Source organism: Lemur catta, chromosome 2 (assembly GCF_020740605.2).
Source record: "Lemur catta isolate mLemCat1 chromosome 2, mLemCat1.pri, whole genome shotgun sequence".
Lineage (NCBI taxonomy): Eukaryota > Metazoa > Chordata > Mammalia > Primates > Lemuridae > Lemur > Lemur catta.
In genome coordinates, this window is record NC_059129.1 from 119,596,160 (window position 1) to 119,621,706 (window position 25,547).

The following is a 25,547-nucleotide window of genomic DNA, read 5'->3' on the forward strand; positions in this document are numbered from 1 at the left end:
GCTAAGAAGAGTTGTTTCTCAACTTGGAGAAGTCACAGTTTAAACATAGATCAATTGGTTTTGTTTTATGTTTTGGCCTTATCTACATCTAAAGTTTCAGGCACCAAGGGAGAAACGTTTAAATATTTATGTGTTATAGTAAAACTCAAGGAATCTTTTAAAATCTTAAACTATCATCTTTACTGCTGTACTAAAGTTCTCAATCACTAAAGCAGAGTGATTTAGAACTAAGGATAAAACATCCATTATTCACCTTTGTACTAACTGGAGAAGTTGTGTTGCAGTTTTAAGTCTCATGACCTTATTGTACTTTGGAGTGTGAAGTTGTCCCTAGCACATTTTAGAATAAAGAAGACTGAAGCAAGACTTCATTACAAGCATTGCAATGTCCATAGCTAAACCATACGAGTGGCATACTTGACTCCACTTTTATTACTCTGATTTTAGACTTCCAACTGGGTTTTTGTAATTACCCGTAAAGTCCCAGCTGGCACAGGTGAGGCCTCAACTTAAGGCAGAGGCCACATCCTGGTGGCCTGTATGCCAGGTCCACTCTGCAGATGTGTTACATTTTGTTTGGCTTTTAAAGTGTTTAAAGAAATTGTTTTTCTGAATTTTGTAGGCAACATTTTGCAATCTGGAGAAGTCACACAACCATCTAAATTTCCTGCTTCTCTTGAAAACTCTGACCATCTATCCCACACGAGGCACACAATCCTGTCGAGTAAGTGCTGCACCCTTTAACAGGGCAGGCACATGGTTTGCCTTTGGCCATGTCTACAGGGGCTGCCTCACTCATTTTGGGTTCCTGACAGTCCGTAGACGTTTGAGATGTTTGTGACTCTGAAGACTACATTGACTTTTCCAGATGGTGAAGTCTTAAAGTGGTTCCTTGCTTTGAGATGCAGGGAGTATACTTCTTCCGCTTGTTTTGTCAGGTTCAAAGCCACTTTGGAATGTCTCCACTGAGTTGTTTTCAGAAGTTTTGACACTCATTTGACCAGTCTCAGTGGTGCAAATCTTTGCCCTTGAATCTGATTTTTGGAAACAGTCAGAGGAAAGTTTGGAGCCAAGTTTGGGGTAAAAAATATGTGACTATGAAATACTGAAAACCTGTTTCTCTTGGGTGGCTTATAAGCAGACTCAAAGGTAACTTTAAAAACAAAAGTTCAATAATGCTTTGAGGGAAGGCTTTTACTTCTTCCAGATGTCCATTGCTCTTTCTACTGTACTAAGTTCTCATAATATCCTATGTGTGACTCTATTATGCATATATGACTTAGGTTTTAATTTTTTTTTACAAGTTGGTCCTACCCCCCACTTTTACCAGACTGAGTGTCACTTGAAAGAAAGATGCATTTTGACTCATTTTTTTATATGATATGCACAGTGGGGGCCAAAAGTTTGGATTCATTACTTAATGAATGAATAAATCAGTCAGTATAAATGGAGAGCATCTCAAGTTGACTATTTTAAGGGGAATAACATCCATTCTTATTTTCTAAACATTTGTATATATTTCTGAACTAAAATACAATCTTAAGCACCTCCCCCCCCAACTAAATGGACCCCCTCTAGGCCAAGGGGATACCCTAAAACTGAGTTACTGGCCAGGAGAAGGGAGGTCAGACATGTCTCATCATGCCCCCCCTTTCTTCTTGGAGATATCCTTTGTAACCCATTATCAGGTCGAAGGCTGCACAAGACAAACCTGCAGGTCCTCAATTTACATGACAAATCACTTGAATCCGGGTATATGGCCTGTGGCTAGTGTCTGATGACTAACAGGCTTTCTTATCTTAACTTAAAACATTACAAGCTTTTAGACAAAGCTTCATTTCTGCAACCAACTACAAATCGGAGTCTTTAAACCCACCTATAATCTGTATAGCCCCGAATTTGATATGTTCTACCTTTTTGGGGCAAACCAATATACATCTTCCATGTATTGATTTACTTTACCTGTAATTCTTGTCTCCCTGGAATGTGCAAAACCAAACTGTAACCCAATGGCAGTGAGTCCATTTGCTCAAGGCTTCTTGGGTGTGGCTCTGGGAGTTGGTCCTCAACTTCGGCTCAGAATACACCTCTTTAAATTATTTTACAGAGTTTAGCTTCTTTTCTGTCCATACATGTAATCAAGATGCATTGAAAATTAATTGTTTCTGGCAAAACTTTTCTTCGTTCCTGAAGTCGGTCCTGGGAATTGTAAAGCAGTTCAAAGTCTCTAGTTTGCCCTTGACGAGTCAAGACTCACTTCACTAGCTCTTGTGGTTTTGCTGAGGAGCAAGGAAATGTAGAAGTTCTAGAAGCAAAGGTGAAACAATACCCACCAAGAATTATAGCCTTCTGTTCCTGTCCTAGTATATATATATAAAAAAGGCTTATCAAAGTATTTCGGATTGCGTTAACATTTTTTATATAGTTAACCAAGTATCAGTGTCAATCTCAGGAAAGCGCAACACCAACACTCTGAAACTTTTAGATTTAGAAAGTCTAAAAGAACTAATAACTAAGTACATTAAAACAACAGCAGCAACAAAACTCCAGAAACCACATAAAACCGTGGGAAACTAAACATGCCTTATATGTGTGTGTGTACAGTATATGTAAACCTATATATTTTAAGATAGACTCTCAGAGTGGCGTAGGGAGTGGGCGACAGGACTTTGAGGGAAGTGTTACTCGTTCCGACGTGGGAGAAACCAAGTCGCCTTCCCCCAGGGATCATTTGCATTTCCATCCAGAAACACCCAGGTGGGTCCCAAGACTCCGCCATCCCGCCTTTGAGAAGCCGGAACAGCATCAGCGGCCGCATCCTTCTCCTGCCCGCTCTATTTTGGGGCCCCATGAGCTCATGCCCTCTGCAGCCCACACTCTGCAATTCCAGTCCAGCCCGCGCCGCGAGGCCACGCAGGGCGATTCCTGCAAGTGTTCGCACGGTGGCCGGGGCGCGGGCCGGGGGAGGCTAGGGGGGAAGTTCAAGGCACGCCCACGTAAAGGACCCAAAATAACAGACACGCAGAGTGCCCGAAATCAGACAGGAAGCCAAATAATCCGGGGCGTTGAGTCGCTTTGCCCTCGCTTCGCGCGCCAGGCGCAGGGACCCGAGCCAAGGGTCCGACCGCGAGGGCGGGCGGGGCGCGGCGGGCGGGGCGGGGCCGCCGCGGAGCCTATTAAAGCCGCCGCGGGGCCTCGGGGCCGGAGCGCCCGGGGCCGCGATGGAGCGCGACGGCCGCGCGGGGGGCGGGAGCGGCGGCGGCGGCGAGGGCGGGCGCGGCCACCGGGAGGGCCCGGCGGGGAACGGCCGAGACCCGGGCCGCGGGCGTGCGGCCGAGGCGCCCGGGGACCCGCCGGCGTCCGCGTCCCTGCTGGCCCCCATGGACGTGGGGGAGGAGCCGCTGGATAAGGCGGCGCGCGCCCGCCCGGCCAAGGACCCCAACACCTATAAAGTGCTGTCGCTGGTAGGTCTCGGCCGCGCGCCGGGGAGGGCGGGGAGGGCGGCGCCGAGCTCCTGCGCCCGCGGCCGGGCAGCCTCGGGGCGCCGCTCCGCCTGCGCGCGCCTCCGCGGGCCTCGCAGGTGCCCAGCGCCGCCGCGCCCTGTCTGCATCCCAGCGGGACGTTCCCTCTCACTTGTGTTCTAAATGCTTATGAGAACAGGCTATTAAAAGTTGTCATCTTTAGACATGCTACTTCCTCTCCTCCGCCCCGAGAGAGTACGGGGTTCTTAGAGGGGAAAGATGACCGACCAGAAAGATGTTGGCCTTAGCAAGGTGCGGCAGCGTTTCCCCCTCTTCGGGGTGGCTCTGGGTGCGGTTGTGATGACTACCTGGATTAACTGACTCCGACTGGAAAGATTTAGCAGAGCTCTTGTAAGTTTTATCCGGAACTTTAGAAGACACTTTTTCTGTTTGGCTCTGTTTCGGAATTTCCTTGCAGCTGTTCAGAAATGCCATCAATATTCACATTATGTGACTGAAGAAACGTTTGTGATACAGTACTTTGAGGAACCACATTCCTAGAAAAGAGATGGTGTTGTATACTAAGTGCTTGAAAACAAACTTAAAGTTCAAAGATTAAGTGTCCTCCCCAACCACATGATGTTTGCATCTCCAGATATATTTTGCATCACGTATCACTGAGTCTATAATAATGCAATATTGAGGAGACTTGTTTACTTTAGTCTGAGTCACCTTTTTGTTGTTGTTAATGGAAGACTTTAGCTTTTACAACATGATCACCTAAATTATTTAGTGTCAATACCTTCAGGTGTTTCACGCTATGAGGTATTCAATAATTGTGCGTTGAATCTGCATGTAGCTCCAGTGTAAAACCATTTCTACATGGCTGGAGGTCCTGCAAGGTTTTCCATTTGCTAAGTTCAGTTTTTATATTTTTCCTATTCATTTAGTTATAGATCCACAATAGGTATCAGCAGAGGTCTACATTTGGAACAAGCTTTTCAGTCTTTGACACTTGTAGTCAGCTGATCAAACAGCATCCATTATGCTCTGATGATACAACTCTGGGGATTTGAAGTGTCTTAGAACTTCCACAAGTAGGACTATCATGGATATTTTTATCCCATTAATTGGGGTCTTTTGTTGTAACAGGAATTGGAAAGAATTCTTACCTTATGTCTTTTGATGGAATACTGTGGGACATTAAGTATCACCAGACTCATTGCTTTATTGTTGAAACTCTTATTTCATGACAACTGAGAGTGAAACCTCCTACTCATTCTTCCTTTTCTTTCCTGGTTCCATACCTTTCTTCCCCTAGACCTTCCTCAAGTGATGGACTCCCAAAGAGAAAAGTCCCCAAAAGGAGCTTGACAGTTGTCACCAAAGAGCTCAGGAACATGTCTTCTAGAGAGAAGCTGCAATAATAGAATTCCTTTTTTCAGATTAAACATCAGCACACTTTTCATAAAGCAGAAGAAGTGGATTGGACTAATTGCATTTTGGGGTTGTGATTAGGAGAGGTTGACCACTGTGGTCCTTGGCTACATAGTTTTAATCTAGCAGGATAAACAAGAGTTGCCTTGCAGGGTAATGATTAATCAGTGGCAACATGATTGTTACATTTTCCTGCAGTTTTCTCAGATAAAGTAAAATGATGTAGTTGTGTGGGAGTGGATGAAGAAGGGAAGATCCTGTCCTACTCTTACTTCTCACTCGTATAGTATTTGATCTTGGGGTGGACCAGAAAGCTGTGCTCAAGAGGCTTTTGGCCATGGGGCCTGGGAATGCTTATGTCTAGGCACTGAGCCAGACTGAGGAAAACAGCAAAAGGGAAAATGAAGTATTATTCTCTATATGCTTTGGTAGGTGTGTTAAATACTAGGTGCCTTTCTTTGCTTCCAAATCAAGTTTTGAACCAAGTGCAGACTTCCACTGAGGTTAGATTTAGAGATGTGTTTGAAATATCTTTCTTGTTCTCTGGCATAGTTTTAAGGGGCAGGTAATTTTCAACCACATTGCAATACATTTCCCCAGTTAGCTCTTCTAAAGCAGTATTTTTGTGCATTTATGACCTGCTGTACTTGTGAATACATATATCTCTCTGTGTATAAAGGGCTTTGTGTCTGGGTGCTGGTTATTGAAAACTACTTTCATGTTTTGATGAAAGAGTTCTTTATGAGAGGCAAAAATTGGCCTTGCTTATCTGAGATTTGGGTGTGAAAATTATGAATTCAGTTAGCTTGCTTTCCCTTCCCTTGCAATCCATTATCTTATCTCTGGAATACAGCATCAAGAATATTTCAGATAACTCTCTGCTCTTAATCAGACTTAGAATTGACATTGCTATTTGGTTTATACAATTTAGTATCTGTCCAGCCATAGTTTAACATTTTATTTCAAATTAACCAGAGCATAATAGAGGCCACAGAAGTCTCCTGTGTCCCTTATGATATTTGCTTCACATGTTATAATAAAATGTGCAAAGGATTTCTAGGAATCCAGCAAGACTGTTGTGTTTACTAGAGCTAAAATAGTACCTAACACTCAATGTCAGCTTTTGGTTGGCTGAAAGAATGCACTGCACTTTTAGTTAGACTGAGTCATACTTTGACTGGGAAAAGGGCGAGATAGGAAGACTGAATACGTAACCACAGACCCATAAGGCCTGTGAAGGTCAGGAATCCAGATAGAGAGGACACTTGGGTAAGAGCAGGGGTAAGATCAAAACTGGGACATCATTTTATTTGGGCACAGGGAGGTGGACTAGGTAGTGAATGAACAAAAGTTCCCAACTAAGGCCAATGTGTCTAAGAAGAGGCCAGACAGGGCCTCTGTGATAACTTGGATTCAGAATCAGAAATCTAGTCACTGGGCTTTTCCTCAGGTACAAACACCCCAAGTGTGGCTGTCTGGCAGGTACAAGTAAGGCCATCCTGCAGGTACGAGTGAGAGTCTCCCTCACGTATACCAAGGCCTCTTTTGTTCTGGTGACTTTGCTGTTATTCCCTGAATTCAATGTTTATGACGCTTGTGGGCAACTTTCTTCTCCAGCATTGCTTTCTATTCTTTTCTTCTGCCTTCAGTCATGTTCTGGTATGTCCCGCACTGGCACTGTTTATGTCTCAGCTGTTTCCTCTCCATGTAATCTCTTTCTCGGGCTTGCACAGCTACCCTGTCAGCAATATTTTTTATTTCCCTTCTGTTCACTTGTTCGATTAAATCTGTCACTCAGTTTGCCACCTCCTGCCCCCATCATGTCCTGATCACGACCCTGAAGAGAATCTCTAGTGGCCGTGTTGAGAGATCTTATGTGTTCTGTACAATAAAGGACTGGAGCCATGAACCTTTCTGGAATATTCATATAAATTTTTATCTATCAGATTCTCATCTTTTTCTAGCTAACATTTTCCCCTCAGGTATTAATATTTAAAATAAATGAATATAGTTTCATATGCAAATTTTTCTAGTTTGATTAATATGATTGCAAAATATTTGTGTAATTTTTAAGAATTTCATCTATATTATGGGCTTTTTGGACAAACCAGAGTGCTCAATAATTATTCATAGCTTTTTTCTTTCTTTTTTTTTTTTCTTTTTGCTAGAGGAAGAGGCATTTTGAGTTCCAGACAACCTAGGAACAAGTAAGCTTTTGGAATACAAGTTGTAATTAGAGATCTGCCTTTGGTTAAAATAAACATACCTCCATCAACCATGAAATATCCCCCAAACAAGAAAAAATAAACAAGAAAGCTTTTAGCAAATGAGCCCAAGGCAGAACGTGGATTACTCTTCTAAGCGTAAGTCTTGTGCAACAAGAACTGGTCTTCAGAATGCAGACCCAACTTGAAAATCCTTTGGCATCAAATAAAAACTGTTATGTATTTACCAAGGAAAGACTGTAGTAATACATTTAAGAAGGGTTTTCAAGAGAGTGACCAGAATGTTCAGCTAAATATTAACTACAAGACTCTACTCTCTGAGTCTTTTAGTTATCTGAGGTTTAGTTACAAGAATTAAGAGAACATTTATAATATTTTTCATTATTTTCTTGTCCTTTTAGTTTTTAGAAGGACCATTGGTAGAAATGTAGGTGGTATAAAAGTTTAGATGATTATAATAATTTATATGGCACTTTCCAGAAAGCATTTTCCTGTACATTTTTAATTGCTCTTCAGTGTGTCAACAACTCTGAAATAGGAAAGTATGGTGATAGTCACTTCTATTTTATAGATAAGGAAACCGAGGCTCAGAGGAGTTCAGTCAAGTTTCTCAAATATTAATGTATATAGAAAACACCTGGGCAGAGTTGAAGACAGATTCCTGAGCTCCAATCTCAGAGATGATGATTTAGAATATTTGGAATGGAGCCAAAGAATCTGCATTTTTTTCACAGGCACCTCATATTCAGATGTAGGCGGTACACTTATTCCATTTCTAGAAACAATGGGTTCAATTTATAGGCAAACGCCATACCATTAGTAAGAAATAGACTATGATAACAAGAAGGACTTTTAATTACAGATTTTTATTGTGGAGTAATGTCTAATGCCTTCCCATTCATTTGCCTTCTCCATGATGACTAGATGTTACATCCTGTTGATCAAGCTTGGTCTGCCATTGGGTTTCCATCTCTCCTTTGTCCACTTCTATATAAACAATATGTAAGTAGAACCTAAGAGATTTCTAGTGTGGTGATGCCAAAGATTGTGGCTATAGTGAAAGAAATGTGTTTAGTGACTAAATTTTCCTGGGTAGAAAGCAATATTAGCACCCTTTTTAATATTAGCATTAAGCCAATAATAATCATGTGTTTTCATGAACTTCCAATGTATGCAAACTTTTGATTTTCTGCTTTTGAGTTTCCTTCTTCACAGATTTTTAGAATAGGAAAATAGAGAGTCATGATAGAAAGTCATTTTGGAGGGAGTGAATTTTCATAAGCTTATCTCATTTACGCATAGATCAATCTCATCATATTTTAGAACTTTACACATAAATAAAACTGTCATTATGAGATTTTTTTTCCAAATATAGTCTCATGTTACTCCAGATATCTTTATGTGATTTGGGGTAAATATGTTTATAAGTGAAAGACAACACAAGTAGAACAAAGTTTAAGCTAAAATATTTAAGGTTGCAGTTCTCAAAGTATGGTCTGTGGATCCCTGGAGGCTCCCTAAGAACCTTTCAGGGGGACCTCAAAGTCAAAATTCTTTTAACAATAGTAGACATTATTCTCACTTTCCTTGTATTGACTTTACACTGATGGTGTTAAAGTAGTTGTGGGTAAAAACTGTTGGCGCCTTAGCAGAAATTAAGGCAGTGTGTGGTACCAATTGTGCAAGTAGTCATGCACTTGCAATAAAAAAAAGTTATTTTCACTAAAAAGAATGTCTTAGGTGGGTCATTAAAAATGTCTTTGATGAAGCAGATTTTATTAAATCTCAAACCTAGATTGCCTGTCTTTTTAGTATTCTATGTGACAAAATTGGAAGTACCCATGTAGCATATCTGCTGTATACTGAAGTACTGTTGTTTTCTTGAGGAAAAGCAGTTGTGTGATTAAGTAGGAAGCTGAACTAGCTGCTTTTTTTCCCCTCAAGAAACAACATGTTTATTTGAAGAAACCGACAAATTGTTTTTATTCAGACTTGGGTATTTGACACACATTTTCTCAAAAATGAATGATGTTAGCTTGTTACTGCAAGGAAAATCAGTGAAGATATCTGTTGCTTATGATAAAAATCTGAGCTTCCAAGCAAAAATTAGAATTTGGAAAAACTTGTTATGTGCCATTGAGAGCTTCAGAGCTTCCCAGTCCTTAAAGACTTTTCTGATGAAATTGATGATGATAGTAAGCAGGTGATGTTTTTTCATATTATTTAATGACATGTGTCAATATTTGGAATAATGATATAACTCAGTGAACCAATATTTTCCAAAGGATGATGTTACAAAATTATGCATTGGTATAAGTTCTGTTCAAAGTACAAGATAGACTAATGGATTTTAATGTAACAGTATGAAACGTTTGTTAGTATCATTTCAAATTTCATGTTGCAGTTTACTTTTAAGAAATTACCACTTGTAGAATTTGGGTGTAGTTTTAAAGAGGAATGTCCACCATCATCTGAAAAGGCTTCTTAGGGTTAGTAATTTTTAGGAGTATAATGGGATCCTGATACCAAAAGTTTTGTGAATATCTGCTTTTAAGAAAGGTGTACATTCAATATTTTAAGAACTAGGGAGAAGGAGAGTGGAGATTAATCTGGTTAAAATGGTTATATCTTTAAGTTCTTTTATAGATTTTAAAATACTTCTATATTTACTACCTTGTTTGGTCCAAACCACAACTCTATCATTATCTCCATGTTAGATATGAAAAAAATAATCATGGCTCAATTTCTTTTCGGGATTTTCCAAGATCACAAAATGAATAATTCTGTTAATATCATCTCAATGACTAGTTCTGGAATCAGTGAGAATTGGGTTTAAATCCTGCTACTGTTATTATCTATTTGAATGTGGATAAATAAGTTTCCTAAATATAAGTTTCCACACTGTAAAACAGAGGCAAAACCATATTAGAGTGTTGTTGGAAGTAAATTATGTGAGGTATATAAATTGGCACATAGTGTACGCTGAATAAGTGGTAGTTTTTATTTTTGTAATTGAAAAACTTCAGTGTGACTGTGAATTTTTTATTTTTCCTTTCTCTTTACATCCTTGCTACCCAAAGTGTGGTCTGCAGACGAGCACATCAGCATCATTTCCTTAGAATTTATAAGAAATGCAGCATTTTGGGTCCCACCGAAGACCTACCCAACCAAGGTCTGCATTTTCACAAATCCCCAGAGATTTGTGTGCACACTAAAGTTTGAGGAACAGCATTCCAGAGGGCTATGAGGTGGTATGGAAGGCATGCAACTGGGATTTCTGTAGCTGGGAATTCTTATTAACCCTTACTATGCCATTGCCTCCATACACGGTGCTATGATTGAAAAAATAAAGCAGAAAAACTAAATGTTTCTCCATAATATTAGCTGTGATTGCATTGGGTTGAACTGGTCATATTTGGCCCTTTTTCCTTCCTTAGACCTTGGCGGCACACTGATACAAGTAGCCCCAATGCTCTTGTATGTAGAGAACACCGTGTAGTCTCTTACTTTCCTTCATGTGCCCAGTTTTTGTCTTTCATGAACCTACCTGTGCTCTTGTTTGCTGCCTTTGCTTTAATTGCCTTTTCCTTACTCTGCACTGGCTTGTCTTTTAATTGTTTTTTGTTGCTCTCAGCAGTGTCAGTCTTCTGCCTTTGCTGTTACATGATAACATTCAGATGTTTTTCCAATTTAGCCATCTGTCTATCAGAATATCTTGTAGATTTCTCTTTCCAACACACCATCCATAGAACTCTCCTATTCAAAGTTTCCACTGCAATACCTTCTCAGCAATCAACAACATACTTGACACAAAACCAAAACAAAGGAATCTCATACCAGGGCTTTTTCAGGTGATATTGAATCGGGTTAAATGTCCTTGGCACAGATTTTATTCCATAGTACTTAATCATCCAAACATACTAGCTTCCTATAAAATGCCACCTAGAATCATCTAGATTAAACTCTCCAGGAGACTAGGAAACAGGTGAATGAAATATTCACAGGAGAAGGGTGTGGGTTAGGAGTACCATGAATAGGCTATGGTAGTCTTATCTATTTTTGGATTAACCAGGGAAATAAGCATGAAACAACTCTACTTATACATGATTTTTTTAAATACGTTACTGATCAGCTTTAAGGAAGTAAATGTGAAGAATGTCGACATATGCAAGTATTTATATGTTTGTCATCTCTTGGAAACTTTCAAAGAAAAAGAACATTGATTTTTTTATGGAATGATTCAAGCAAAGATCTTGAGAGATTGGGATCATGTAAAGATTCTAAACTCTAGTCACAAGAATTATTTGCTGTGTGACCTGTGAACAGTTATAATACTTTGCTTCTCTAACTTTCAATTTCCTTACCCATAATATGAGGGGTATGCATTAGGTGCATTTCTTCTAGTTCTAAAATATTTGTAACAGAACTTACAATATTTTTCCCCCTCTTATGAAATTAATACATATTGCAGAAAATTCAGAAAATACAAAAAAGTGTAAAGAAGAAAATAAAAATTGTTTTCGTCTTGTTATTTGCTGTTTAATATTTTGGGTTTCCCCCAGGATTTTTCTATATGTATGTAACAAAAATGGGATCATATTGTATTATATATACTGTTCTGTTGCCTTTTTTCATTTATGAGATTTTACCACTGATAGACAGCTTCTTAATGTACTTCTTACAATATTTTGAAATTTTTATTTTACTAACCTTAGTTCAATAGAAAGTCTTTGAAACTATCTCTATTCGTACTTTAGACATAATCAGTCCCCAAGAATTTATTATTTTTTTGTATATGTTTTCTGTTTTATTCATTCCTCAGCTCCATCTCTGTTGCCCATGTCTCTTCTTTATGGTTAGATTATTAGTTTTCCTAAAACAATGACTTCCCTACATTATGTTCCCACGCAGAATTTTCCAGGGACTGCCATAAGATACATCGCAAGATGTGTACTCCTAAGCTCAGCCTCCTTTTTAGGGTTATTTCTCATCACTTGGGTAACACTAGCCTTAATTGTTTGAGTGTTTATGAACAGTTTTATCCATTTGTACCAGTCCTGAAGGTCTGTGACATATGCATGTAGTCATTTGAGTTAATATTTGTTAACCACTTAGAATAGACCCTTGCACCTAGTAAGTGCACGTAAGTGTTTGTTACATGCTTTTATTGAGTTTACTGTTTGTCAGACCCTACGCTAAGCACTTTGTCTCCTCTTACTGGCACAATTCTTGGAGGTAGGAAGGAGCAAACTTGTTGGCTGGGGAGTGTGTTTTTTCTGGCACCCACACTTCAGTAGGACCCAGTGTCCCATATATTGTCTGGGACATGCATATGTTATATGCATAACGTGGAGTTAGGAGTTTGAAGGGCTCAAGTATTTTTCAGTCATCTTCTGCTTCTGGTACTTTGCCAGTTTAAAGAGTCAAAAAGGGACTCATGAATATGTCTTTCAAATGTTTCAACTCTGCTGAAACACACATGCCAGTCAGCTCAAACTTGTTATCAGAACATACTTTGTACAGATTATATCAGTTTTCTACCCCAGGAGTGATTTTTTTTTTTACCTCCCTTTTTCTCATCTAACAGCAGATACTCCCCAAGTTCCAACTCAGTGTATCCTCTTGCATGAAACATTCCTTAGATGTTCTTTGGCCCCATCTTCTCCGTCCCAGAGCCACTCCATTGCCACTTAATCTTATAGAGGCCATACAACATAGTGGTTAAGGGCCAGACTGCTGAAGTGTAAATCCTGTCCCTGCCAGTGACTGCTGTGTATCCTTGGGCAAGTCCCTTAACTTCTCTGTCCTAGTTTCCTTGCCTATAGAAATGGGGGTAACATTAGCTACTTAGTAGGTTTGTTTTTAGGGTTAAATTAATTATAAACTAATTTTTTTTTTTATTTTTTGAGACAGAGTCCTGCTCTGTTGCCCAGGCTAGAGTGCCGTGGTGTCAGCCTAGCTCACAGCAACCTCAAACTCCTGGGCTCAAGCAATCCTCCTGCCTCAGCCTCCCGAGTAGCTGGGACTACAGGCATGAGCCACCATGCCTGGCTAATTTTTCTATATATATATATATATTTTTTTTTTTAGCTGTCCATATAATTTCTTTCTATTTTTTTAGTAGAGAGGGGGTCTCACTCTTGCTCAGGCTGATCTCGAACTCCTGACCTCGAGCGATCCACCCGCCTTGGCCTCCCAGAGTGCTAGGATTACAGGCATGAGCCACCTTGCCCGGCCTAAAATTCAGTTTCTTAATCACACTGGCTCCAGTGCTCAGTGGCGACATGTGGCTCATTGCTCCCACATAGGTGGCACAGATATACGGAGTATTTTTGTCATTTTAAAAACTTATTGAATAGCACATAAAGATTGTGACATAGAGTTTTTTAATAAAACTTTTATAGTTCTTCAGCTTGTAATAATGTAAATGTGTAATACATAGCACTTGTTCAAGAAACATTTACTAAAAGAACAGAACAAATTAAAATAGTTAAGTTGTGAATGTTCTTATAAATATTTAAGATTCGTTATCCAAATGATTATGGAATCTAATTGACTTAACCCTAAATATACACATGAATAGGTGATACATTTATCAAATTATGTTTCCTCCCAAATTATAAATGCATGCATCCATTACCAAATTTTAAGTTCTGTGTTTAAGTTGCCACTGTAATTGTGATTGAGTAACCACTGCACCTTTACAGAAATTAAATGGTTGTTTATAGCTCCCTATTATCCCATATCCTGTGCTCAGTAAGAATTGCTCGAAGTCCTCTGTATGGTTGTCTTTTTGTTTCCACTGATCCCATTTTTTAAGGATAAACACAAGGTGCTCTAGTGACTGTTCTAAAAATTATTTCAGAAAAAAAAAAAAATTACGTAAACTTAAATTGCACATGATGTTCTTTCCACCTTTTGTTTTTCATCTCTGACCTACTTCCTGCATAGGTAAGATACTTGCCTAGCAAGAAAAAAAAAAACATGTCTTTTGGACAAGATTCCTAAGGCTTTACCTTTTAGTCAATCTGTTTAATCCACCGCCTGAGGGTGGGAAGGGCTGTTCTGCACCATTAACAAACTGCTTTCCCCTCTTTTCTGTCTTTTGAGGTGAACTAAACGTTAAAAATTCTTTGCTAAAATCATTCAATACTACATGTATTTAATGAGTCATATCTTTCTTGATAGTAGCTTCAAAAGAGAAACTATTTTCAGGATTTGGGGGCAATTTTTCTTTTTTTTTTTTGGAAGTCCAACTGAAGCAAGAACAGACAAATCTCCAATACAAGAGAATTCCAAATAATTTATGTAGAAACTCTATCAGCAAGGAGGTGGAACATAACTCTCTACCTCGTAAGTATGGGCTGGGCATAGTGACTTCTTTCCAAAGTTACTGTATGGTAAGGGACAAAAAAGTGTCTTTACAGTGGAGAAACCTGAAAAAGACTACCTCAGCCAGGTAATTAAGGCTAACATCATCAATGATACATCATATTGATAGCGTACACTCTTGATATGATGGGTTGAGGATAGAACTTTACCTCTGTGGTCTGCCTCCCCAAAATACATCATTCAAGTCTAATCATGAGAAAAACATCAGCAAAATTCCAACTCAAGGACATTCCACAAAATACATGACTCACACTCCTCAAAACTGTCAAGGTCATCAAAAAACAAGGAAAGTCTGAGAAACTTAGCCAAGAGGATACTAAAGAGACATGACACCTAAGTGTAATGCAGTATTTCTGGATGGGATACTAGAATAACAAACCAAAAAGGACATCAGGGGAAAACTAAGTCATTCTGAATAAAGTATGGACTTTACTTAAAAATAATGTATCATTATCAGTTCATTTGTTATAAAAAGTATACCATACTAATGTAAAACATTAATGACAGAGAAACTGGATGTAGGGTATATGAGAATTCTCTGTACTAACTTCACAACTTTTCTGTAAATCTAAAATTATTCTAAAATAGAACATGTATTGAAAAAGAAAAAGAAATAGGCATGATTGCATATTATTCTACTACAAAATTTCCATTGTTTAAAATTTTGGTCTATTTTCTTTTCATTATTTTAAATGCAGCTATGCAATCAAACTCATATATGTACATAATTGAGAAATTATTCTATATACAATGTTGATTCATCTTTTTGCATGTAATACTATTCTGTAAACATTTTCTTATATTATCAACAAATCTTTTTCAATCTATTTTAATTTAGGTAGGTCTGTCTATAGGTGGGGACTGAACTTGCACTTCATACATTTAAGCAATATATAATTTTTTAAAATCAACACTGCATTCATATCTGTTCCTTGCTTTGATGGACACTGGGGTCAGCTGCCTGCACTCCCCTTCAGGGATGAAGGAGTTGCTCCCCCAGCCTCTGGCAGTGGTCCACTACAGGGATTGCCTCAGCTGAAGAGAGCCCCCTTGCCCAAGGTCACACTCCTTCCCAGAGCAGAATGGCCCACAGAGTGGGTGAGGCCTCCACTGAGCATCACATGCATTGAGCATCCAGTGAGCACTGCGGCTCACCTTCCCCGCTGCATGGTCCTGTTTTGTTGCCTTCCCTTCCACAGGTGCTGCTCTCAATCACATACTCCAATAAAACCCCAGGCATGCATGTCTCCATCTGCAAGTCTGTTTCCCAAGAAACCCAAACTGTAACACTGCCTTTCCCCTGATCTGCTAGCTCAGTGAAATGACTTTGGCTACTACATCTTCCAGGCTCCCTGTCTCCAGGCGTCCGGCCAGAATAAGCCAATGGGAAACAATGAGAGAAATTGGAGGGTGGGAAGAAGGGAAAAATCAAAATTAACTCCCCTGTTCTCCGGGCTCCAGGAGGGACCCCTACAGTGGCTGCATCTCCCCAGGGTCCCAGCTCTTACAGGGACGCTCTAGCTCCCAAGCTCTGGCTTCATCACCTTTCCCTTTTGCCCTTCCTGCCCTCTAGGTGGTAGCAGCTTCCTTCAGTTACTCTTCTCTGGGTTGCCTCAGGGACCCACCATCCCCTGTCTGGAGATTTGCTCTTCCAACGTTTTTGGAATTTGTTTCCTATATTAAATTCTCTTGATTAAGTTACTAGGTACGATCTTTGTGTTTCTGTAGACTCTAACACAGTAAATAATCAGACAAAGATGTGTACACATTCCAAGGCACAGTCTAATCTAAATTTAATATATCAACATGAACTCATTGATCTTTGTTTTATACTGTGGATTACAACCCTGTACTATCTTACTTCGTTTCTCAGGAGTTAGCTTCTGTGACCCTCTGACATACTCCCATGATATGTGTGTGTGTGTGTGTGTGTGTGTGTGTGTGTGTGTGTGTATGTGTGTATACTTAGCATTTCTTAACTTTCTGGCATTATAAGATGTTTCAGGCTTTCAGGCTCATCTTGTCCTTTTTTTTTAATTACAGATTTTCTCTTGATACATAAAAATTAGCATTTATAATCAAAAGGCCATTTCTCCACCTACAACTTAGGAATGGATTTACATAAACCTTAGTGCCTGAACTCTATGCCTTTACCAAAGGAAGAAAAGTATGCATTACATCACCTATATCCCCGTAGTGCTATGCATGTGGAGTGGTTTTCAGGTATTTCTCTTCCTCCAATGAAGTGATGAAGAACCAGGTCATTACCTCTGAATGAGGCTGGCTGGGTGTGTACTTTGGGCAGAGCCAACTCAGATTCCTTCATTGATCATCTTACCTTGGGAATGATTTCAGCATAAAATCTGGGAGAAGGAGAAAGGCAAATGTCCTTCCTCAAGGGAGCCATCTTGGTTTGTACTACCAACTTGATAGATTTATGTCTGTTCAGCATCTGACCATCAACTCTGTAGACTCAAAAATCTCTCACAGTTTTTGGTGGGTCATGGGGTCGGGAAAGGCTTGGCTGGGCAGGTGCAGTTCAGAGTCTCTCATGCAGCTGCAGTCACAAGGTAACTAGAGTTGGAACAGCAGGGGATGGAGCGTCTAGGGGCTGACCAGGCATCTCTCTCTCTCTCATTTAGCCTCAGGGTCTCTATGCATGGGATAGTTTGGGCTTCCTCACAGCATGGTGACTATTTACTTGGCGGCCATTTACATGGAAGCTTAGGCTTTAAGAGCAACTATTCCAGAGATGGAGCTACATAATTTTAAAATAATTGGATAGTATTTTATGTTTGGATTCACCACAGTGTATTATATTTACTCCATTGTTTTAAACAGAAATTTAGATTATTTACAAGTTTTTGGTATTACAAACAATGCTACAATAAATAAATATGTGTGTACATATCTTTGTGTGCTTATGTGACTATTGCTAGCATATAAATTAATACAGTTGGACTTGGTGGAGTAGAAAATATGGACAGGTTAATGACCTTTTAGAAAGGGAATTATACTTCTATATGACAGTGTGCAAGTGCCTGTTTCTCCTCACATCCTTGCCAACACTTGCAATTATCAGTATTTTTAATGTTTATTAATTTCTTGGGTAGAAAAGGGACTCATTGATTTATAGTTCTTTAATTTTTTTATTAGCTATTGTAATTTCTTCAAATAGCTGGTTTATTACTTTTGGTATTTAAAAAACTTGGGTCATTTGTCTCTTTCTCCTTAATTTTTATACCTTATTATTTATCATGAAAACTAGCTTTTTGTCCTTTATTGAAAATATTTCACTGTAGTTTGCCCTACCCAATTTTGCCTGGTGGATGTTCTTTTTTTTTTTTTTTTTTTTTTTTGGCTTTATAGAAATTTCTAATTTTTGGATTTTGTGCCAAGCTTGTAAAGGTGTCTACCACTTATAATTATTTCCTTATCTTTTCTTATAGTGATTTTATTTTATGTTTAAATATTTACTCCATGTGCCATTTTTATTTTATTGTATTGTACTGTATTTTTTTGCTGTATGGAATACCATGACACTTTATTTTGTTAGAAGGCAAGAGATAGAAATCTCACTTACTAGACACCTTCCTCAAGATCTCCTTTTTTCTCAATAGATTGTTTTTCTTAAGAGGCTGAAGTAAATCAGAAGAATATATAAAGAAAGGCCACAAAAAAGCATCTTGCTATAATGGCAATTCTATTGAAGAGAGAAAAAATTTAAATAAACCATCAAACCAAGAACAGAAGTGTTGATATTTAATAATTCAGTGATCACTCCTAGGTGTTAACTATTTGTGGATATAAATAGAAGCTCTCATGGCAGGAGGCTGTATCTGAGGAGAGACCCTCCAGCCTTTGAAAGAGTGATCCTGCTTTGTTGTTGGGGTGTTTTCTGTCACTGACATTGTTGATGAGGTGCTTGTGTCTCAAGGTTCAGTGAGGGTGTACAAGTCACGGAGTGCAGGTTGACATCAAAGCTGAGGGAAACCATTACACTATCAAATGGATGTTTTATTCTTTGACCTTTAACTTCAGAGAGAAATGGTCTGTGAAAGCACTTGGTGAGATCTTGGAGAAGTGATTTGCTCACCGAGGCAGAAATTATAAGTACTGGTTGTTCTTTCCTTTGAAAATGCTCGGTACTTACTGATCAAAAATAAATGCGCATGATAGGAAAGAGTATAGCTGCCCTAGATAAATTAATTCTGTGGAGGGCTTGGAAGGATCCAGGAAAGAGTTTAGATATGAAGGCTGGTGGTGCAGGTGAGTTCCCGACCCCTTTTCTACTCTACCTGGGAAGTGAAGCTCCAGGACCGGTGTTCCAGGTGCTTGTTACGACAGGCTTGATAGTTTATTCCAATGGCCTGTGTTCAAACAAGAATTTTATCCATGTATATATTTAAGGTAGTAGTCTTTAAGAGAAGACGGTACAGGATTTAGGGTCAGGAGTAATCCAAATAAAGACAGAATCAGTTGCCAGGGAGAAGTAGATTTATAGATATTTTAGATTTTTTAGGGATCACAGAAAATATCCAGTCCAGCCCTATTGTTTTTACCAACAAAGGGACTTAGATGATATGACTCTCTTAAGATCACAAAGCTCCAAAAGTAATGTATATCTTAATTCAGATATAAAGGCATGAGAGTTATTGATCCCTTTGTGATTATGGCCATAATTTTGCCATACTTATATCTTTAATTGATAGTGGCTGAAATTTTAATATGTAATTGGTATAGTACTAATATTGTTTCTGCTTTCTTAAGCCAGCCTTTTAATTTGATATTTCATTTTAACCTGTCCTCCTAAAAATTTATTTTTCAATTATCATTACCAACTCCTGTGGGTTACTGATATAAGTTTTCTTTGAGTCTTTTCTTCAAATACTTGTTTACCAGGATAATTCATTGAAAAGCATGGAAAAGATAAAATGACTATTGGCTTAAATATCAAAGGTACCAAAATACGTTTTTTAGAGTACTAATGTTAATATACAGAAGAATCTGATGGTTTTATCTGTTCAACAGATGAATTCAACAAAATCTGTACTGTGTTTATTCAAAATAATTGTTTTGAACTACCCAGAGCCCCTAAGTGACTTGTGGGGAGCATTTAGGAACACCTGTATTTAAATTAATAATTTAAGGATTTCTCTTCTGTGCCTTAATCACAAAACTTGTCTACTTCCTCTGACTTCATTTTTCCTCACAATTATAATCTACTTTGATAAGTCCATTAAACTCAGCCTGTTTACTGATTTTCCCTACTTACTAAATAAGAGAAGTATTTGGCACTTTTTAAAATGCACCAGATTCACAGCACTATTTCTGACATAAATTAGAAGCAAGGACTAGTTGAAATGATGGCATATATACAGCACTTGTTAATCATTATTATAGAAAATGTGTTACAGTGGATTCTTGGAAAGTCAAATATAATTGCTGTGATATGTCTTTGAAGCAGGTTTTCGTAGATATCTGTCTTAATATTACTCATTTTAAAGCCAATATTTTCTCTTGTATGTTTGTGAAAAGTGCTGTACTGGCATCCAAAGGGCAGAGATTCTTTTACCCGTAGAAGTAGGAGTCCCTTTTAGGGAAAGTGCTTGTGATTTTAGCTTGCTTGGAACCTTGCACAGAGAGGTCCTAAAAGTGGTTTAGCAGTTGGGCTTGAGCAGGTAGTGACAAGTTCTACCTCGACCTGTGGATCTGTGCAGAGCCAAAGAAACCAGCAGTGTTCTTCTGTGTTATGTTGCCACTGGCCTCTGACTGCTCCTTCTAATCACTCATACAAGCAGTGGTTTGGTAATAATGGCTTTGTTGGCCAAGAACAATAGTGAGTTTACTAGCTTATTTTGGGTTTCTATTGTCATTGTGTGTATGTAGTTTAATAAGTTGTTTCAAACTTTATAGAGTAACTCTTCCATTACTCTTTCTTTTACCACTTCCTCTTCTATCATTGTAGTCTTCAGCCTATGCTATGGACTAACCAACTATAAATTGGTAGATATTCCTATAATGATGTCTGTAAATACTGACACCTGTTAATGAGATAATAAATATTACTGTTCTCTTAATTGCCAAGGCTGCCATGATTACTAGGATGAAGAACATTCTGCTCTAAGACAGTTATTCCCTGGCACTGTAGAGGCAGGCATTAATATTCTTTAGTATCTTCTACTGTGTCTCTTCTACTGTTGAGTCTAATCATTGAGTTAATTTTGTTCATTTCATTTTTCATTTCTAGAAATTTTATTTGGCTCTTTAAAAAACTTTCTGGGTCATATTTTATAGTTTACTATTTTCTGTTAACTATTATCCATCTTGCTTTATTTTATTTTGGACACTATTTGAAGAGTTGACAATTCTAGAACTGATGAAAGACACCAATCCTCAGATTCAAGTAATATACTAAATCTTAAGCAGAATAAATAAATAAATAAATTTTGACAAACAACACAATAACATTATAGAACACAAAGGTAAAAATAAAAATTTTAAAAGTATTCGAGAAAAAAGACATTTCCAATCAGATGGCTGGATTCTCAATACCAAGGATTAAAACATAACATAGTGTAATGATATCATCACTGTGCCAAAAGAAAATAATTGTATACCCAGTAGAAATATCTTCCAAGAATGATAACAAAACAAAGACATGTACAGACTAAGAAATAAGGAGTCTGGCATCAGGAAAACTCTAAAAGGTATACTATAGGCAGATGATTTCAGATGAAAGGTGAGAAGGGAAAATGCATAAAGAAAGTGGTAAATATTTGGGTAAGTCTAAATGAACTAATAAAATAATAACGTCTTAAATGGTTTAAAAGTTAGAATAAAAATAATATTAAAAGAGAAGAAAATCTAAAAAGCTACAACCTAACCATTCATATCAATAGTTTAGTAAAACAAACAAACAAACAAACACAACCTCAGAAAATGAAACCTCGGTATGAAAGGAAAGAAAAAATAAGGGTAAGATCAGAAATTAATTTTTTTAAAAAAGCATACAAAACAGTAGATTGACAAAGCAAAAAATAGAATCTTTGAAAAGTTGAGGTTACCCCTCCCTGGTGAGCCTGATTAAACAAAACAAACAAGAAAAAGAAGGCACAAATAATATTAGGGATGAAAAAAGAACACAAATAGAGATGCTACAGAGATTGAAAATATAATAAGAAATTATTATAAATAACTTTATACTAACAATTTGAAAATGTAGATGAAATGACAAATTCCAAGAAAAATACAACTTATCAGAACTGACTCAAGAAAAATTAGGAAATATAAGTAAGTCTGTAATCCATGAACCAGATCATTCATTGAAGCAGAAATCAATCAACTTTTTACACAGGTCTTTCTAGGTCCAGATAGCTTCACCACTGACTTCTACTAAACCTTCAAGGAAAGACTAATTCTTTATCCATTCCAAGAGCTTATTTTAAGTCAGCATAGCCTTTCATTTGATGATCTTTTTAATGTTGGTGTCTTAGAATTTCATAATGACATTCATAAGTATAAGCCTTCTTTGATTTATTATTCTGGATACTTGATATTAGGACCTTTTAATTTGAAGGCTTGTATATATCTTCTTGAATCCTGCTGAGTATACTTAATTAGATGATTGTTTCTAATACATTTTTTTCTTTTCCTCTCCCCCTTTTTTCTTTCTGTGTTTATTTAGACCTTTTTTGTTTGTTGAGCTCTGTTATGGGCTTACCTCAAATGACTGGTGAATCACGGTTGTTCATTTATATTTAAAAATAATGGTGGATTAGGTAGATTAGGAGCTTTGGGTATTCAGAGGAAGTTTGTTGATTGGAGTTTGCTTAAGGCAAATAGGCAGGGAGGGAGTTTACTGTTATGCTGAAAGCCCCTAAAATGTTAGAAGTGAGAAGGACTTCACTCTGGGTCACTAATACCTATACTAGCCCCTGTTGTCATGTTTACTGATTCTAAAAGTATATGGGTCCCTTGTGCAAACTTTGGAAAATAAGGTAAGCACTGGGAAGATAACAAAAATCACTTGTAAGTGCATTCATCAACCATGGATTTATGTATTAATATAATGATATTGTCTATTCTGTTTTATAATTTGCTGTTTGTACTCAGCAATATGTCATTTTCCCATGTCATTAAATATTCCTCTAAGTTGTCACTGTTAATGGCTGTATAATAGTTATATAACTAGTCCAAATTTTCTTTAATCATTTTCCTATTGTTGGACATTGTGTGTCTTTTTTTTATTATAAATAGTACTGCAACGTATATAGTTGCATCTAAATATTTGTACATAATTTTTTAACCTTAGGATAAACTCCAGGAAATAACATTTTTGAGCCAAAGCTATGGATATTTGAAGGCATTTGTTTTAGGGTTTTTCTATAAGTTCTTGTACCCAAAGTGCTTGGATCAGTGTAAGGCTATACTTTATGAAATGTGAGGACATGAATCTGTGGAAATGTCTAATATACAAATTGGTGTTTACATGGATGCTCTTTTCACTAGCATGGGTTGGAGAGCTGCTGTATAGATATAACTAGAATGTCCAGTACCATCATTTCCTGCAAAATAGTATGTTACATTTCTTCCCATCTCTATTATATTTTTTAGACCAATTTCTTTACCACTGCATCGTCTTCATCTACTTTTGAATACAGATTACTGTAGAATTAAAAAAAAGAGAGAGACATGTTAATGCACTGGTTTATGGCATTTCTTTTAATAGGAAATAGGGTGTACTGCAGTTTGATTAACACTAGTAAAGTTGTATTGCCCGTTTGGAAGAATCTATAGTGGACCTGGTCCTCTTAGTGAGCTTAAATATTCTTAGTAGAAACTGTTATTTACTTAGCAATTCTGTGCCCCCATCACCTATCTAGGCGTTTTCTGTACATTCAGCCAAGGATCTTGCCAACTTTGTGAGGTGGGTATTATTACCACTTTGTAGATTAAAAATGAGGCTTAGAGAGGATATGAGACATTCTTAGGTCTCGCAGTTGGTGGTTGTCTAGAAGTCACCAGAACGTAAGCTCCTGAGAGCTCTGCACTTGTTTTGTTCATGGGCGTGTATATCCAGCACTCGGTCAGTGCTTGAGGTGTAGTAGGGTCTCGAGAAACATTTGTTAAATGCTGAATAGATGAATTGACAGAGGTGAGATTTGAAACCCAAGTCATTTTGAACCTGAAGCTCATTCTACCAGGCAGATGTGAACTTCTTCAGAGTTTTAGTGTTATACTGAGAGACGGAGTGTGAGGTTTGCCCCCTAGTGATGTGCTTGTCAGTGCTTGAAGTCTCTTTTCTCCATTTTCATGTGACCAGTTATATAAATGGCTTCACATCAAATTTCACTTCAGTTTGGGAGGATCATCTTCAGATTAAGTCAAATGTAACTAAAATGATGCTGCATGCATAGGAAGCCAAGTGTGCATGAAAAACTTTTTGAGTGGACTTAGAAATTTTTTTAAAGAAAAGATTCTGACCTTTGTTTTGACCTTTGTAATGCTTACAAGTTGTTCAGGAACTTGTTATCTTTGCATCTCCCTTTGAATCTCCTGTGGAAGTTTCTTCGTACTGGATGTACTCATGAGGGATCTAATCCCCATCTTCCAAGAAACAAAATCCGATGAAGACTCACAGCACTGTGCTGGCCTGAGTTCTCAGTTCTTTTTCAGAAAGCATGCAGCTTTGGTCAAAGGTCAGAACTGATAGGCAATGCGCTCAGCTAATTCATTTCAGATGGCGTTTTTGTTCCATCTGTCACGTTTGAATACCAAGTCCAGCAATCTACCATTTCCTAAAAAAAAAAAAATTTCATTGTAGGTATCCTTTATATAAAGCAGATACAAAGTCACTTATTAACAAACTGACTTTGTCAATGCAGATGGGAAAAATTGGGGAATTTATGGTTTTCCCAAAATTATGTTTAATTAAATCACATCTTACTGATTTTCAGCTTAATGATTATTTGTTGAATGTCCACTGTGTCTGCTGTGCTAGATGTTGAAAATACAGAAATGAATAAGTAAATCCGTGCCTCCTTGGAACTAACTCACAGTCCAGTGAGAGACAGGCAAATAAACAAATGTCATGGAACGTGGCCAGGGCTGCAGTAACTAGGGGTGACGAAAGACCTAGAGGAGCACACCTGGCCTCTCCCATGAGGAGAGAGGCAGGCGGCTCCAAGCCTTCATTTCCCCAAATCTAGAGTTTGTAAATCCAGCATGTCACTTCCACATCTAAGTGCCACAGCAGCTCCCCACTGACTGCTCCCAGGACTCGGTCGCCTTTCATCGCCTCCCATTCCCCCTCCCGCCCCACTCCCTTTACACCCTGCCTGTCTAAATTCAAATCTTGTCACTGATGCTTGTCAACTTCACGGTCCTTGGCAAGTTTCTAACCTCTCTGAAGTTCAGCTTCCTTAAACTGGGTTAATCCTAATCTATCTCATAATATTATTGTAAGGATTACATGATCCTGCAAAAGTGCCTGGCCCATAAGAAGTGCTATGGAAGTGACAGCCATTATTGGTGTTACTGTTTTCTTTTTCCCAGACTGCTATTATCTTCCATACTTCTGTACTTTGCATGAAGCACCATTGCATATATGGTCCCTCCTAGGTGGTTTAATTCTTAGGTTGCTTTCCTAAGAATTAAGCTGCATGTTAGTTTAATTCATATCTTTATCATAAACATATGGCATCATTCCAGAGTTGTTGCCTTTATTAGGTTATAAACTCTGACATTAAAGTTTCACCACAAATTCTTTTTTTGTTTTGTTTTTATACTTCCCCACAGAATCTAAATACAGTGCATATTGCAGACACTCAAACATTTGTTTATTGATAGAGGGGGAAATCCCTTTTTTTCCATATCTGTCTTTGTAAAGCCTCCTCTCCTCTCCTCCCCTCCCCTCCCCTGCCCTTCCCCTCTCCTCTCCTCTCCTCTCCTTTCCTTTCCTCTACTGTGTTAAATGTTAGCATGTTAACATTTTTTTTGCATATTTCTATTGTAGTTCTTTTCTAGTTCC

General features: G+C 38.1%; 1 protein-coding gene across 2 annotated transcripts in view; it reads left to right on the top strand.

The window, feature by feature from the left end:
• The first annotated feature begins 3,209 nt into the window (after positions 1-3,209).
• The window catches only part of ENPP1 (ectonucleotide pyrophosphatase/phosphodiesterase 1), a 57,580-nt gene continuing 35,242 nt past the window's right edge, over positions 3,210-25,547 (top strand). Inside the window, exon 1 of one of the 2 annotated variants that reach the window (XM_045544374.1) lies at positions 3,210-3,464. In XM_045544374.1, coding sequence (XP_045400330.1) covers positions 3,222-3,464 — 243 coding nt within the window. In that variant the 5' untranslated portion in view covers positions 3,210-3,221. Of the gene's footprint in view, positions 3,465-8,012; positions 8,126-25,547 lie in introns of those variants that run through there. The other variant, XM_045544375.1, reaches the window with a different exon arrangement.